The 17906-nt window shown below is 39.2% G+C and overlaps 1 protein-coding gene across 5 annotated transcripts in view; it reads left to right on the plus strand.

Moving 5' to 3' along the window:
- The window catches only part of ATE1 (arginyltransferase 1), a 159556-nt gene that overhangs the window by 6228 nt on the left and 135422 nt on the right, over positions 1 to 17906 (plus strand). For 4 of the 5 annotated variants that reach the window (XM_005890164.3, XM_070363529.1, XM_070363530.1 and 1 more), the window contains exons 3-7: positions 1055 to 1117; positions 5998 to 6101; positions 8371 to 8616; positions 11278 to 11507; positions 14591 to 14719. In XM_005890164.3, coding sequence (XP_005890226.2) covers positions 1055 to 1117; positions 5998 to 6101; positions 8371 to 8616; positions 11278 to 11507; positions 14591 to 14719 — 772 coding nt within the window. Of the gene's footprint in view, positions 1 to 1054; positions 1118 to 5997; positions 6102 to 8370; positions 8617 to 11277; positions 11508 to 13534; positions 13664 to 14590; positions 14720 to 17906 lie in introns of all 5 variants that reach the window. The other variant, XM_070363527.1, reaches the window with a different exon arrangement.

Here is a 17906-nt window from a genome sequence, read left to right on the forward strand (position 1 = left end):
TGCTGGCAGCATATGGAGGTGTGCGGGAGTGAAGAGCCTAGGAGGACGCCCAGATTTTCGGCTCGGGAACTGAACTCCTGTGTGTTTGCTAGGACTGCCGTAACAGAACACCACAGTCTGGGCCGCTGGAGTGAGAGAAGTGTATTTTCTCATGGTTCTGTAGGCTATGTCTTTCTTAAAAATTATTTATTTATTTATTTTTGGCTGTGCTGGGTCTTCATTTGCTGTGCAGGCTTTTCTCTAGTTGCGGTCATCAGGGGCAACTCTTGCTGCGGTGCATGGCTTCTCAGTGTGGTGGCTTCTCTTGTGGAGCTCAGGCCCTGAGGCCCTCAGCCTTCAGCAGTTGGGGCTCCCAGGCTCTAGAGCAGAGACTCAATAGTTGGGGTGCATGGGCTTAGTTGCTTCGGGCATGTGGAATCTTCCCGGATCAGGGATCGAATCCGTATCTCCTGCATTGGCAGGAGGATTCTTTATCACTGAGCCCCTAAGGAAGCCCTGATGTTTCTTTTTATGTCCAATTTCCTCTTGTGATAAGAACACCAGTCCACTTGGATTAGGGCATATCCAAATCTGGACAAAATTGAGCTTGTAGTGTCATGGCTCTGTATGAGCTGAGATCCAGAAAGCATGGAAAGGATCGGGTTGGCTTGGGAGTACATCATGCTGGTGCCCGTGGAACCCACACATGTGGATGTTGTAGGAGCAACACACATCAGCCCCACAGCATCCTGGGCAGCTTTTTCAGTATCAACGTGGGCGGTGGATGGAGGGAGGCATGGAAGAGATTGCAGATGCTTGATGAGAGGGTAACTGAGGTTACCTCGGTTATCAGCTGTGGAGTACATATGCCAGGGTTTAGGAAAGGAAAACTTTGACCCTGGTCCTTGGATTACCCACCATATAAGATCATTTAGCCTGTGAAGAGTAACTCAACCTCAGTTTTTACCCTATTGATTAGATTTTTACCTTAATTAATTTCATATTCCTGTACTAATCTACTTTGCTGCCTGTGAGAAATATGTATGAAATTAACAAAGCTATTCTATAATTTTAGAAGCGGGAAATATGTGTACAAACCTGTCATGAATCAAACATGTTGTCCTCAGTATACCATAAGGTAAGAATTTTGATTATTTTCTATTAATATGAAGATTATATAAATTTTTTTAGTAGAATCCTCCTTTTTTAAGTGTATTTCTGTTCTAGGTACACTTTCTTTATAAAAAAAGCAGACAAATTTTTTCTGTATACTGATGCTGTACATATGCTAATCAATAGCTTTTAATAATATGGTTTGATTAGTTCAGATATAAATATTAATGTGATATAAAAATACACTATTTAGCAATCTAGCCAATAATACATGAAATATTGGGAGAATATTGGCAAATACTTAAATTACTTTTAGGTATCAAATTTTTATCACTTTAGCTTGGAGTCGCTAAGAGTTGTACATGATTTAGCGACTGAAAACAACAACAGCACCAATTCCAATTCCCTTGTGTATTTGACACAGTGGTTTCATTCAGCCAATGCTGCAGAATCCTGTATAAGGAATAAGGAAGAGGAGGCTGGCACTTAACCTGCATCTGTTTAGAATCTAGTCTTCTTCACTGGAAAACTCAAACTAAAAAGTCTGGTTTCCTACAGAGTGTTTGCTTGGTTTTTCTTAATATTTTGTGTTTCTCTTGTGCCCCCACTTAACTCCACCCTAACATGTAAGGATTTTTCCCTTCTTCTCTGATTAGGAAGGTCCTTCCTCTTCTCCCTCATCATCATCTTCCCCTCCCCCTTCCTCTTCCCTTTCCCCTCCCTCTTCCCCTTCTTCTGGTAGCAAAAATACGGAAAGTTGGTTAACATTGTGAAGAATATGTCTACAGTTTCAGCCTGTATGTATACTCTAGATAAAGCAAGCACAGTTGTGTCCATCATGCTCCGTGGGTCCTCACATCTGTTCCCCTTAGTTACTCTTAACTTGTTCTGAGGTTGTAGACTGTTTTGAGAATTTAATAACAAAACAAGACAGGGAACATATAGACAAAAATAATGTAACATTGAACATACTAATTTTAAGGTGATCACTGACTTTCAAAATTCACTGATTCCTGGTTAATCCTTTCTCTTCTGTAACTGGTCAAGGGACTGGTACAATAAAGAAGAAAGATGACTATCTAGTTTACTGACAACATCTCATTTAGTATAAAATGACAGAGTACCTCTTTCAGTTTAGCCGTTACGAAGTGGTAATGTCTTCAAAGACAGAAATTGTTTTCCTTCCGATAGCAATTTCTCATTGGATTATGGCTAGGATTCTGTTCAAATAAGTCTGAAGTTGACTGGCCTGAACCCTGAGAATCTCTATTCAGAAAAGGCCCATTTCAGTGGGTTAAGAAAAAGATAGAAGCATCTGTAATTTATTGGGTTCCTGTCTCATATAAAGCACTGTTCAGGTGTGTTGCTTTTATGAAAAGGGACTCTGTGAACATTGCAAGGCAAAGTACTTACAAAATGTGCTTTTTTGTTTTTTTGCATTTTATAATTTTACATGGGATCAAACATTTCCTGAAGGGACCTCACTGGTGATCCAGTGCCTAAGACTCCAAGCTCCCAATGCAGGTGGCCCCAGTTTGATCCATGGTCAGGGGACCTAATCCCATATCCTGCAACAAAAGATCCTGAGTGTCACAACTAACACCTAGTGCAGCCAAACTGAAAAAAGAAATTTCCTGAGTTGTTACTCTTTATACAACTTCATTTTTACATGTTGATTTTTTTGGAGTCATTTTGCATTTCTTTGGGTTATTTTGCTGTTTACTACAGTAGCTGTGCAGTGAGGCCTTAGGTAAAGTCAGTGTGGTCTAGCCTACAACTTTGCTTTTTTGTTAGGCAGATGCTAGGGCCTGGCCAGTGTGTGAGTAAAAATGAGGATGAACTTCCCTGTCTATGAATTTTTTTTTCAATTTTAATTTTAATTAATAGTATATTTGCTAACACTTTAAAGAATCAAATAGTTCCCGTAAAGCTTATTTTGCAAACTGGCAGTCCTCTGAACCACCCCTCTCCCCTCCAATTCCTATTTTCTGTTTCTCATTGCAGTCACTTTCAAATCTTTTAACTGATTCTTTTGTTTTTTCATTTCTGTGTCTTTAAGTAACATGCTTATATAATGATGGGGCTTCAGTGGTAGCTCAGGTGGTAAAGAATCTGCCCGCAATGCAGGAGACTGGGGTTCAGGGAATGGTTCCCCACTCCAGTATTCTTGCCTGGAAAATTCCATGGACAGAGGAGCCTGGCAGGCTACAGTCCATGGGGTTGCAAAGAGTTGGACATGACTGAACAACTTTCACTTTCATTTTTATATAGTAATACTTCATTACTAAAAGGTTGGTTTTCTCCATTATCTCTGGGCTTCTTGCTCTGAAAGATAAGGGTTAAACTTTATTTTACCCCACTTCCCCTTGTCACAAACTCCTATTTGTCTTCATCCCCAACTTCCCAAAATTTTGGATGGATGTAGTCATCTCATTATGGCTGTGTAAATAGACTTCACAGCTCAGCCATGTAGTTGTTGTTCAGTCTTTAAGTCATGCCCAACTCTGTGCAACCCTGTGGACTGCAGCACGCCAGACTTCCCTGTTCTTCACTATCTCCTGGAGTTTGCTCAAACTCATGTTCGTTGAGACAATGATGCTATCCAACCATCTCATCCTCTGTCATCCCCTTCTCCTTCCCTCAATCTTTCCCAGTATCAAGGTCTTTTCCAGTGAGTCAGCTCTTCGCATTAGGTGGCCAAAGTATTACTTTATCTTTCCTGCACAAGTTTTTACTTTCCCTGGTGTTGCTCATTGTCATTTTTGTTTACCTAGTCTTTGAGGCCGGAGAAGGCAATGGCACCCCACTCCAGTACTCTTGCCTGGAAAATCCCATGGAAGGAGGAGCCTGGTAGGCTGCAGTCCATGGGGTCACTAAGAGTCGGACACAACTGAGCGACTTCACTTTCACTTTTCACTTTCATGCATTGGAGAAGGAAATGGCAACCCACTCCAGTGTTCTTGCCTGGAGAATCCCAGGGACAGGGGAGCCTGGTGGGCTGCCATCTATGGGATTGCACAGAGTAGGACACGACTGAAGCGACTTAGCAGCAGCAGCAGTCTTTGAGGCACCTATTACCAGTTTATCTAGAAGTGCTCCCCCAGAGGTGTAAATTTCCTCTTGCTATGTTTAGATGCTTTAGGTACTGTATCATTTTTATCTCCTTGATGAAAATCTTAACGGAATCTTGTGACCTGCTGTGATCTGAATAGATTGCCTCTGTGCCTGATAAATCACTGGAGTTTCTTTTTGACTCTCAATCTTGAGGATTCCTTTTGGGTCTTGGTTTGCATCTTGTCTTTTCTACTCTTTCTTGTATTATTCCTTTATTTTAGTGAAGCACCTTTTCTAATAGTTTGTTGAGAAAAAGTGCATAAGAGGTAAATTTTTTTAGACTTTGGAAATGTTTCCATTGACTGCTCATACTTAACTTACAGTTTGGCTGGGTATAGCAGTGTAGATTGAAAATAATTTTCCTTCAGAATTTTGAAAGCTTTGCTCCATTGTTGTCTTATTGCTGTTGAGCAGTTCAGTGGCATTCTGATTCTTGTTCCTTTGTCCACAATGTTTTCTTTCTCTTTGGAAGTTTTTTTTTTGTCTTCAGTGTTTTGATGTTTCATAATATGTTTGGCAGTGCATCTGTTTTCATTCCTTACATAAGACTCCTCTTGTCTAGGGGCTCCTCCCATCATGTCCCAGGGAAATTTTCTTGTGTTATTTTGTTGATCCTTTTCTTACCATTTTCTTCTTTCTCTTTTCTCATGTCTTTATTTAGACATTGGACCTTTTAGACTGATTCTCTTATTATTATTATTTTTCTCTTCGATTTTCCATGTCTTTTGGGAGATTTTCTCAACTTCATTTTCCAGGTCTTCAGTTTTCTATTTAACTTTTAATTTTTTCTACTCTATTTTTACTTCTAAGAGAGATTTTTGTTCTTGGGCTCTTAGGTTTTTAAGGTTTCCTTCTTCCTGTGCGCTCGATATTCTGCAAGTTACTTTCTTCAACCTTTTGGCACCTATCTTTGCTTTAGAGGCCCTCCTCAAGTGTCTGGTGATTCCAACCTTCAAGTGTCCCATTGGAAATTTTATGTACCTTGGTGGGTCTTGTTTACTATGGGCGTCAAGTAGGGTGGTCTGGCTAACCTCTTCTTTGGGGGGATCTCTGGGTCAGTATTTTTCGTTCTGATCACATTCTGGAGAGAAAGTATCATCTGCTGATGTTCTGGGACTGGGTTGGGGGTGTGGGTGACAGAGGTCTCAGCGCTTAGCATGAAGGCTTTCATTTAAGCTTACTGTTGGCTGTGAATTTACTGTTTTCAGCTGTGCCTGTATTCCTCACAGAAGAGGCCTTTTTTTTGTTTTTGTTTTTTAACCCTTTCTGAAAATGTTGCAATTTTCTGCTGGGTTTAGAGACTCATCTGTGCTGAGCAGCAGAGAGTATGAGATAATAACTTCTTGCAAAACAGACTTTTGAGGGATCTTCCTAGTTCTGTACCTGCTTTCAGTCTTCTCTCCCACGGTATCAGGTATCGCCAATCCCTAAGACTTTTAGGGGTAATGTGGAGAAAATTGGGTATCTTTTTGGCTTTTCCCGCTGTTGGCTTAGGATTCAGTTTCTCTGGTCTGCTAAGTCAGTTAGCACTTGTACATCTGCTTTCTAGCTTCCAGCGTTTCTCCCATTATTTTTTTTCCTAGTGCTTTATGTCTTTTGCTTTTTTTTTTTCCTAATAATCCCTTAACTGTATTTTAGTGACTTTTGAGATGGGATTAGAGACTACTTTAAGCCTTGTCTTTACCCAGAAATCGCAGTCATGAGCTTTTCTTCATTGTACTATTATCTAGAACTGATTTTATTTCTTCACAGTTTTAGTTCACTTTTTAAATACTTATTTTGCTTTCCTAGGTGCCGACCTTTACAGTTTCAGCCATCAAAATCTCACAAGAAGGTTTTGAAAAAAATGTTGAAATTTCTGGCTAAAGGGGAAATTTCAAAAGGAAATTGTGAGGGTAAGATGAGATGGCGGCTAAAAACTATTTATTTTAAATAGATGTTTCTTTCCAAGGTTCTCACTTTCACTAATTTCTTAGGTAGCGGAAGGAGTCCCACTACAGTTAGGAGCTACTGTTACTGTGATGGTGATGCTACTCTTAGCTCTGCCGTTACACTGCTACCACTGGCCCCAAATCAGGGAGAGGGGGATATATGCCAGGGAGCGTCTAGCTTGGGGGGAAGACAGGACCATTTTAAAGATGTCATTTCCTGGAATTTATTGAAATTTTAGTTTTCCTGATTCTCTGAGAATTCTTCATTTTCTTTGATCCTAATGATACCTTATGAGGTAAATAGAAAGCGATACTGTCTCTAGGCTTCCCTGGTGGCTCAGCGGTAAATAATCTGCCTGCAATGCAGGAGACCCAGGTTTGATCTCTGGGTTGGAAAGATCCCTTGGAGGAGAGCATGGCAACCACTCCAGTACTCTTTCCTGAAGAGTCCCATGGGCAGAGGAGCCTGGCATGCTACATTCCATAGAGTAGCACAGAGTCAGACACGACTGAGGCGACTAAACAGCAACCACAGCACTGTCTCTGGAGAAATAAATGCTTATTATCTACAACTTACATAAGATTACATAATTATTTATCATGCAGAGTAAAGCTCAGATTTTCCATGTTTGAGTAAGGTCTTCAGTAAATTATATTGCCTGAAAGTGAAAAGTGAAAGTCGCTCAGTCGTGTCCAGCTCTTTGTGACCCAGTGGACTATACAGCCATGGCATTCTCCAGGCCAGAATACTGGAGTGGGTAGCCTTTCTCTTCTCCAGGGGATCTTCCCAACCCAGGGATTGAACCCAGGTCTCCCGCATTGGAGGTGGATTCTTTATCAGCTGAGTCACAGGGGAAGCCCAAGAATACTGGAGTAGGTAGCCTATCCCTTCTCCAGAGGATCTTCCCAACCCAGGAATTGACCCAGGGTATCCTGCATTGCAGGCGGATTCTTTATCAACTGAGCTATCAGGGAATCCCTGATAATAAGAATTCTTATATTGCCTGAAGCTTTTTTTTTTTTTTCTTATGAATTTTGAATTTGGGTGTATTTCCTCAAATTGCCTAGTAACATTTAATTAACTTGGGTTTCTTTGCTTTTTCAGTTTTTTAAATGTTTTGCTGTTCTTTCTTTTTTATTTTAGCGTTTTCCCATAGGCACTCCCTAACACATGACCATAAGAATTGGGAATGCTACCCATCCTTATAGCTCTTTCTCATTTCTGCCATAAGAAATGGCCTACCCTGGGAGCCTCCCACCCCAGTGTTAGCTTGTTAATTCATCCCCCAAGTATGTTTTGAATGCTTACAATGTCCCAGTCCCTCTTTTAAGCACTGGAGATACAGTGGCCAGCAAAACAGGTACGTTCTTTGCCCTCATGCACTGCCCTTAACAGAGCAGGATTCAGGACAACTTGGAGCAAACTTGGCAGAGCTGGGGGCAACAAAGAGGCCAGAAGACTCCAGGTCATTCTGAAAACATCAGAATTTTGGTGTAGCTCTGCTTGGTGATGTCGGTAGGAATCACGTTCTGAGTTTCAAAGATTAATATTCAGATATGTTTTGAGGATACTGTCCATTTGTAAGTTGAGGATTACTTGTCCTTTTATGTAGTTTTTACATTTGGTTTTTTATTTGACTTGTAGGGTTTTGAATTATTTATGTCTGTAACTTAATTCATAAGAGTGATGTATTCATTAGGATAAAACTAACTGTAATGAGGAGACACCAAAATGCAATGACTAAAAATTAATAGAAGTCTGTTTCTGTCCTTGCATCACAGTCCAGGGCAGGTTTTCCAGGTTGGCCTGCAGCCCGCCACCCCACTTTCTCCTCCCCGCCACCACCCCTCGCCATTCTGGGTCTCTCTTCAAGTGATTTCTGAGGTCACTCTGGTTTTTACTAATCTAGCCAGCGGGTAAGGGAAAGGGTAGAAGTTCAGGGTCACAGATTTCCTTTAAAACAATGAGCAAAATTGAACCTGTCAGTTTGGTTCTGTCCCACTGGTGGGAGCTCGGTTACAACTTGGCTTGTAACCAAGGGACTGGCGCGTTCCCTTTCCAGGGCCCCACTGTCTCCATCACAGCCCTGACTCCGCAAGATGGGAGAATGGACTTGGTGAACACTCAGTAGTCTCTGCCACATTGGAGAGAAGAGGGCACGTTTTCCATACATGTCTCTTGGTTGTGTCAGATGGCCTGGCTGACGGACTGTGATTTCTCTTTGATTTGTAGATGAGCCCATGGAGCCCACCGTGGAGGATGCCGTTTCCAGTGACTTTGGGTTAATAAATAAATTGGATATACACTGTGACCTTAAAACACTCAATGATGACCTCAAAAAGAGCTTAGAGAGTGAAGAGAAGAAGAAAGCAAAGAGGGAAGAGTCTAATGAAATAACCCATTCACAAGATATGGAAGAGAAGTTGGGCTCTGGGGAACCGTCGTGTTCAGTTAAAGTGCATACAGCTCCTCAGCCAGGTAGTGGAAGTTTGTCATCAGGCCACATTAAAGCCAAGATTGTCTTTGTGCTTGAGACATCATCATCCCTGAGCCCTCTCCTGAGCTAAAAAAGTGAAACACTCATGAAATCTGTAACATGGACCCCTGTTTTGTACACCTTATTATTACTTGAATTTAGATGAACAAATTGTTTAAAAAACCTAAAATAATAGCCTTATCATGCCCTAACACAGACATTTTAAGAGTTCCATATCTTTTTACTACCTTAAGGCCCTCGAGGTTTGAGAATCAAACTTTTGTCTGTGAGAAGGTAGGGTGTTAAACATTTTTATTTTTAGTGTTAACTGAGACACAGTAGATAGTATGTCTGAAATACAGACATTGTGAAATTCTTCAAATTTGCCATTAGATTTCTTTGTGTGTGTTAGTTGCTCAGTTGTGCCCAACTCTTAGTTACCCCGTGGACTATAGCCTCTGTTCATGGGATTCTCCAGCCAAGAATACGGGGTTGGCCATTTCCTTCTCCACTGGATCTTCCTGACCTAGGGATCGAACATGGGTCTCCCTGCAGGCAGATTCTTTATCATCTGAGCCATCAGGGAAGCCCACTAGATTTCTTTATGTAATCATAATTAATTTTAGTTTAAAATTTTACAAATTAACAAAAATTTCCATGTAGTTCCCTGGTGGCCTAATGGTTAGGATTCCAGGCTTTCACTGCCATGGCCTGGGTCCAGTCCCTCGTCAGGGAACTGAGATTGTGCAAGCTGTGCAGCCAAGAAAAATAATTCCACATTTTGATATTTAATTTCACCTTTAATAAGGTGAGACTTTTTTCTGTATTACCACTTATAAAAAAATTAGGCTTGGAAAATTTATCCAGCATTAAATGGGTTTATTATATATATGTGTGTGTGTATATATGACTCTTTGAAAAAATTTCATTAAATGTCAATTTGCATAGTTACTATACTTCAGTTCTTGAGTTCGTTCTTATACAAAATAATCCAAGGGAGAGATTTTTTAGTATTATTTTAGTTTTTTGTTTAAATTATAAGTTATATGTGTGTTTAAAACACAGTAAACTCTGCATTTTTATTGATGCTTTTTGTTCTTTAAGGTTTCATGGCGTTTAAATTGCTGGTCTGAGATTTCGTCCTAATAAGAATGGTCCAGTAAAATGTTTTGAATGATTTAGATAATTTCTTTCAAGTCTTACTCTCTTGGTCATTAGGGTCAGATTGTTAACTATTTTTATTGTTTATTATAATAATTGCTTACATAATTTGAAAAACCTTCATTTTGGAGAATTTCAGAGGCAAATGTAGACTGAATATTATAATGGATTTCCATGGAGCCTACCCTCATTTGAAACATTATTGACTCATGATGGCAGTCTTTTTTTTTCCTTCTTCTAGTTTTATTGGGATATGGTTGACATATAAATTTGACAAATGACACATTTCTCTGGCCAAAGAAAATGAATTTTCTAAGGCAGCAGAGTGATGGCTAATTATAGAGCTAGTTTTTTGTTACTGGTTTATTAAAAAGTCATTTTTTTAAAGGTACATTTTGTTTTTAGTTGAGTTAATGAAGTTGTAATTTGGTCTCATTATCACTGTTTTCTCATTAAACTAGTTTCTTTTGACCAGGTCTTGGTCTCTGACTGTCTCTTAACACTCTTGGTCTTAATTTTCTTCTGTATAAGATTGACTTTTTTATGATTTGTAAATACTGTGTTTCAGGATCCTAAATTTTTATAAAACCATTTTTCTTTATTAATAGTTTTAAAAAATTAAAAAAATTATGTGTAATGTTAGAAAATTGGGAGAAAAGAGAACACTGCAAAAAAAAAGGGAAAATCCTTTCTTTATTTTTAAACTGTTAAACATTTTTAACCGTTAAAATGGCAGTTAATGTGGTATATTTCAGATTTTTTCCTAAGTATTTAATTGTATAATATATAATGTTTTAATAGTGAATAATGACAGAACCCCTAAAATTTCTAAAGTAATTAAAATGGCTGTTTGATATTCTGTTGCTTATTTTAAAAATGATGCAGTTGTTCTGTAACTGGGCATCTTGATTATTTTGAAGTTTTAATTTGTGTTCATTGTTAGCCTTTATCTCTTGTGATTTTCTTGGAATAGATTCCTTGAAAATAGCTTCCTAGATTAAAGGGTATTGACTGAATTTTGTAGTTTTTGATAGTAAACATTTTTTTATATTTTAAAGGGTTGTCAGCTTGATATTTGCTCTTTTAAATTAAAATAAGGGGCTTCCCAGGTGGCTCAGTGGTTCGGAACCTGTCAGCCAATTCAGGAGACGTGAGTTCGATCCCTGAGTTGAGAAGATACCCTGGGAAAGGAAATGGCAACCCACTCCAGTATTCCTGCCAGGATAATCTCATGGACAGAGTAGCCTGGTGGGCTATAGTCCATGGGGTCTCAAAGAGCTGCCTGTGAAGTTTCTGTTGCTATTTACTTTCTCTGGCAGTTCTTCTGAGATAAATTTAAAGATCGACTTAGAGGTCTACACCATGAAACCTCTGAGACCTCCACTCAGAGCTGACCTAACAATTGGAACTCTTTGGACTGGTTCTGTAGAACCTTTGAGATTTTTGAAAAATATTTCTGGAGCCAAATGTGATTGATCTACTGTTTTAAAATTCCTTTTTAGGCAGAGGCGCAGATTTGAGTAAGCCTCCATGTCGAAAAGCAAAGGAAATCAGGAAAGAGAGGAAAAGGTTAAAACTCATGCAGCAGAACCCAGCTGGAGAACGCGAGGGCTTCCAGGCTCAATGTCAGCCCTCATCTTTGCTCCCGCCAAAGACTAAATCCAACCAACCCAAGTCACTTGAAGATTTAATTTTTGAATCTTTACCAGAGAATGCATCACACAAGTTAGAGGTACCTTGGAGGACATTTTTTTGTTTTTGTTGATTACCTTGTTGCTTTTCACTTGATTATACAGTTGATGTTTTACTGTTTATATAATGGGAAATTAAAGTGAACTGGGATGGAGTGGCACTTAATATTTACTAAGTTAGTTGCCTCTTGAGGAAAACTTTTTTTTCTTAAGGTTTAAAAGGTGGCTACTAAAGTTGTGAAAAGTCCAGTTTTAGTGTTGTTATTATTTGAGGTACTCTGGCTTTTTGTACACCTTAATTGAAATTTATTCATTAGAGTGAAAAATTTTTAAATAACTTATTTAAAATTTCATTTTTGGCAGTTTTGGTTTAGGTAGTGAAAGAAATAGATCACAGGAGGCAAATCACTGTTTCATTGATTTTGATATTCTGGTCTTGATCAAGGGAACAAATGGTATTACCTGTGCAAGCCAGCAGTTTAGACATATTATAAATATAAATATGTCTGAATTTAGACAGTTTATTATTTTTTTGACAGTTTAGACATAATATGAATAGTTTTAGAGTATTCCTCTTATTTTTCCCAAGTCGATTTACATTCTAGGTTAAGTCTAGGTTTTTCAGTATTAGTTTGATATGTTTATAAAATTTTTTTCTATAACATTTGCCATAATGATTTCATTATATTCTCCTACTTCGTTAGTAACTGGTCAGCCTTTGAATTGATAGCTTAATATTATCTAAGAATATCACTTATCACTGAAAACTTGATGTCAAAATTTTACTTTGGTGCAGTTTAAACCTTAGGACACTATATATTCTTAGACATAAGTTTTGACAATTTTGATTATTATAATTCCTTGGCTGCTCTGTTTTGGTATTAACTTTCTCTTTCCCAAATTGTAAAAAGAATGGAACTTACCGCTTAAAATACTTTATGAAGAGTCTTTTAGCTTTATTAGTAATGTGTTCAGGGCAGCAGGTTTCACCTAATACAACACTTACGTGGGCAGCTTTTAGTTTTTTAATTAATTGGAGGATAATTGCTTTACAGTGTTGTATTGGTTCCTGCCATATGACAGTGTGAATCAGCCAAAAGCACACGTGTGTCCCCAACCTCTTGAGCCTCCCTCCCACCCTGTAGGTTGTCATAAAGCTCCTTGTGTTATAAGCTTTTGTTCTTTTAATATGATATCCAGAATGGATGGATTTTTGTTATCCATTAGATGTCACTCTTTCATGAGAACAACAACTCATGGCACAAACAAGAAGTTGCCGGTTAGGCCTTTCTATTACATTACATTCTATTACATTTGATTTTGTATTTTACTATTCTGTTTTGCTAACATATTTTAACTGGTTAGTGAATAAGATTAAAAAAATGCCATCCGTTACTATGTACAGTTACCACGTGTAATGCATCCTCATTTTACATGAGGAAACTAAGGCACTGAGAGGTTAATTTATTCACTTGACTAAAATGATAACTTTGAGATTTGTGTACAGGGAACCTGACTTTAGAGTCTTTTTAAAGTATGCTATGGAATTGCTATGGAATAGGAACAGTTTTTGAAAGTTGTCTTTTATACTTACATTAAAAAGTTGTAAGTTTGGGGTTAATAATGTATGAATGAGTGTCCAAAAAATATATTCAGATGTTCAGTCTTTTGAATTGTTTTACTAAAGGTAAGTTGTGTACAGCTAATATTAAAGAGTATTTGTTTGTGTTTGTGTTTTGAATGCCAGAACTAATCTGTTGTTTTATAGCTGAGGCAGTCTTACATAATTCAGTCAGAGCTTAGTCTTAGAGTTTGGGCAGGAGCCTCTGCCTTTAATGAGATATATATATAGACTCTGTTAATGAGTCTATAATTTGGAGAAATAGCATTTTTCTCTATTTATTAACAGTTGATCTTTAGAGTTAAAATATTGCTGTTACGTGTTTCTGCTTTAATATTTGTATTGAAACTTTTGGGTCTTTGAGGGTGGGAGTGAGTAACTGTTAATGCATATTCCATGGAATAAATAAATGAATTAATGAACATTGTTTTTTACCTCCTTCTGAAGGTGAGGGTGGTGAGATCATCTCCACCAAGTTCACAGTTCAAAGCCACATTTCAGGAGTCTTACCAGGTCTATAAACGTTACCAGATGGTTGTTCACAGGGACCCGCCCGATAAACCAACTGTGAGCCAGGTCAGCAGGGCAAGTGTAATGTTTCTGAACAAATGAAACTTCCCCTCTATTTGATATCACTGTGTGAATTCTTGGTTTATATGCGGTGCATTTTATTTATGTTCAATTTGCAGTATATCTGCAAAGAGATAGGACTGTGGAATAATGGACATTCTGAAAGTGCAGATTTTACCACAGGCCATGTTAAGTGCCTTTTATGTATAATTTCAATGTGGAAAGTAGCACATAAAATGAAGTATCTCTGTTTAAAAATCACTGTGTTTAGATGCATTTACTTAAGACTCAGTGAAAAACAGATCTCTAAATTAAAATATTTATTGGGAAAAAAAAGTTTAAAAAAAAATCCCAGTTTTTATGGTAGCCATACTTTGCCCAGCACAGTTAACATGCTTTCTCTCCATGTAGAAGTTGTGAGTAGAGAGAGTTCCTGATAGCTAAATTACTCTTTATTGATGTACAGGCCGTGTACAACTGAGTAGGACTAGAATGGATAGTAGCATGTCTTAATTGAAGTTCTCATATGAAGTCCTTGATTTATAATTTATAAATCAAATTACCCAAGAAAGATCTGGAAGGGGAGAAAGCCCTTAATATAAGTAGAAGTGACAGCTAGTGTCAGTTACCATGAGAAACAGTATTGACTCTGCTATACGCAGAGAATTACATGGGTAAAGGGAAAAATTAAACCAAATAAAAGAAATTGTCCCGGCCCTTGTGAGTTTAAATTTTTCATAATTTCAGTGTAAAGTTCATGCATCAGGCTCTGTGGTCGTCAGCCTGTTCCAAGGTTTACTCATTTTATAAACAATGCCAGTGCTGAGCTTTGCAGTGGATTTGCGGAGATCTTACTCTAGCCTCACCTTCAGAAGCATGTCATCAGTTAGAGATGTTTCAATAGCATTTGCTTGTATTTTCCTTGCTCTGAAGGTGAGGTTAGTACCTGTCTCCTTTGAGGACCCAGAATTCAAGTCGTCCTTCAGCCAGTCATTTTCTTTGTATGTCAAGTATCAAATGGCCATACACCAGGATCCGCCCGATGAATGTGGGAAGACCGAGGTACCGTTCACTAAACGTTTTTTCCTATGCTGAGGTTGTCTGTGAAGAAGCATACTGCATAACCTTCTCATGCCATTTTCTTATCTGTCATGTGGAGCTGGTGGTCCTTGCAGGGTGTACTCCTGAACTTTTGTGAAAACGAGTCATACATGTGATCATTTTAAATCCCTCAGAAAAAAAGGATGTGTTCTTACTCAGTGTTCTCTCCAGGAGCCCGAGTGTCACGTGTGTATAGATCAGTCGTTGGGCTGTCAGCCCACGTCAGTGGATGCACTGTGTGTGCAGGCTGTGTGCCGCAGCCCACGGGGAGGCGGGAAAGGTGAATCAGTGAACAAGTATAGCTCAACAAAAGCACGTGGAAAAAACTGAATGCGTTGAGGTTCAGTTCAGTCGCTCAGTCGTGTCCGACTCTTTGTGACCCCATGGACTGCAGCGTGCCAGGCTTCCCTGTCCATCACCCAGGGTTGAGGTTGTATAGAGCATTATTTGACAAGCCTTTACCGAGGGCCTGTGTTTTCCAGCTGCAGATATGTAGATGAGTAAGAGATTGCTTACTTTTCAAAGTTGGACGGTGATGTCTTGGAAGAAAGATGCCAACAGATGCAGAAGGATTGAAGTTTTGATTTTTGTGTCTTTTTAATGACACAGAATGTGTTAGCTTAAAAAAGATGGTTGATAGGGCAGGAGGTAGTGCTGCATGTTCCCTGTGAGAAGGCTGACTCTGGGTCTCCCAGCGCCTTTCTAGCTAAAGTGTAGCCTGTGGACCAGCAGCATCAGTGTCACTGGGAACACAGAATCTCAGGTTTCCCTTCAGACCTACTGAATCAGAGTCCGCATTGTGAACTAGGTCTCCAGGTGATTTCACGTGCACGTTCCGATTTGAGAAGTGCTCCCACAAATTCCCTGTTGAGACCCGTAGCAGTGCGTGGTAGCATTTATAGATAATGGATTCTGCCAGGTCTCCTTTGATACTCTCAGGAGGTCTTAATTCCTTTCTGCACATTACTCTTCCCTACTACCCTTGAGATTCTGGTCTTGTGCCTGCCTGCTTCCCAGGTATGGATAGTTGGGCCAGAACACATCTGATGTGTTCCCACTAAACTTCGACTGCTTCCCCCAGCCCCCACTCCAATTTTGGGCTTCAGGCCTCTATGGAATCCATTCCATTGTGGAAACAGATGGGTAAGCAGTTCCAATGCTGTTCGAGTTAGCTGGTGGATTAGTAAGGAAAGCCACCTTAGTGTGAGACTGGAGTGAGGGAGGGTTTTCTGAAGGAAGTGACATCTGAGCCAAGTCCAAGATGAGTACCACTTAACATCCAGGCAGGCTCTAGGGCAGTGTTGTAGTTAGGCTCAAGGTTTATTTGAGGTTTTTTAAAATAGCTTACATTTACATTCACTACCATCAGCAGTACGGGACTCTGAATACGTGATTTGATCTTGTGTTTACATTGAAATATACATAGTGGATTTCTTTATTATAATCAAATCAGTTCAGTTCAGTTGCTCAGTCGTGTCCGACTCTTTGCGACCCCATGGATCTGCAGCACGCCAGGCTTCCCTGTCCATCACCAACTCCGGAGCTCGCTCAAACTCAATGTCCATCGAGTTGGTGATGCCATCCAACCTTCTCATCCTCTGTCGTCCCCTTCTCCTCCTGCCTTCAGTCTTTCGTAGGTTTGCCTTAATGATTCATTTTGTAGGATCACATACTTAGAGAAAATTCATACTGGTGGAAAGTTTGTGACTGTTTAGTGCTTTGATTTCATACAAGTGAGTATATTTGGCTTTGATAAAATTTTTAACTTCATTCGTAGTGTTTTATTTATCTTGCATCTAACTGAATTCATATGGAGTTTTCAGAGATATTTGAAATGATACTGTTTTTCATATGGGTCAGTTTGTCATGTCTCTGAAGTAGCATGAGATAGCATTTCGTAAGTTGAGACTGTGCTGTGCTTTTATTTCTTTATAACAGTTTTGTTGTTTGGTCACTTAAGTCGTGTCTGACTCTCTGCGACCCCATGGACTGCAGCACACCAGACTTCCCTGTCCTTCATTGTCTCATTGGGGTTTGCTCAAACTCATGTCCATTGAGTCGATGATGCCATCTAATCTTGTCATCCTCTGTCATCCCCTTCTCCTCCTATCCTCAATCTTTCTCAGTATTGGGATCTTTTCCAGTGAGTTGGTTCTTTGCATCAGGTAGCTCAGTTATTGGAGCTTCAGCTTCAGCCTCAGTCCTTTCAATGGATAGTCAGGGTTGATTTCCTTTAGGATTGATTGATCTCCTTGCTGTCCAGGGGACTCTCAAGTGTCTTCTCCAGCACCACAGTTCGAAAGCATCAGTTCTTCAGCACTCAGCCTTCTTTATGGTCCAGCTCTCATATCTGTACATGACTACTGGAAAAATCGTGCTTTGACTATATGGACCTTCGTTGTATAATTCACATACTATATAATTTACCCATTTTAAAGTACATGACTGAATGGTTTTTAGTATATTCAGAGTCATGCAACCATTATCACTAACACCAGGTTTTCATCATCCAGAAAAGAAACCTCATCCCCAGAGTGGTCACTCCTCATTATCCTTCGGACATCCCAGCTCTAGGCGACCATATTCCAGTTTCTGTTCCTGGATTTATTTAATCTGGACGATTCAGGTAGATGAAATTGTATCATACTGGTCTCTTGTTGACTGGCTTCTTTCGCTTAGCTCGTTTGCAGGCTTCATCCATGTTGTAGCATGTGTCAGTAGTTCATTCCATTCTGTGGCTGAATAATATTTCGTTGTATGGATATACCAGATTCTGTTTCTCTGTTCATCCATTGATGGCCATTTGGGTTGTTTTCATTTGGGGCTTATATAGAAAGCTTTGCTATGGATATTCATGGACAGGTTTTTATGTATTAATAGGCATATGTTTTCATTTCTCTTGGGTATATACCTAGGAGTGGAATTGCTAGGTCATAGGAACAAATAAATATAAATAAATAAATAAAAACTCTGTGTTTACCTTTTGAGGAACTGCTGCCATACTGTTTTTCAAAGTGCTACCCTTTTTAAATTCTTGGTCATCCGAGTTGGTGTGAAGTGGTATCTCATTGAAGGTGTGTTTATTTTTTTGGCTGCACCTCAGCACAATTCCCCAACTAGGAGCTGAACCTGAAGCCCCTGTGTTGGA

The sequence above is a fragment of the Bos mutus genome, chromosome 26 (assembly GCF_027580195.1).
Source record: "Bos mutus isolate GX-2022 chromosome 26, NWIPB_WYAK_1.1, whole genome shotgun sequence".
Classification (NCBI taxonomy): domain Eukaryota; kingdom Metazoa; phylum Chordata; class Mammalia; order Artiodactyla; family Bovidae; genus Bos; species Bos mutus.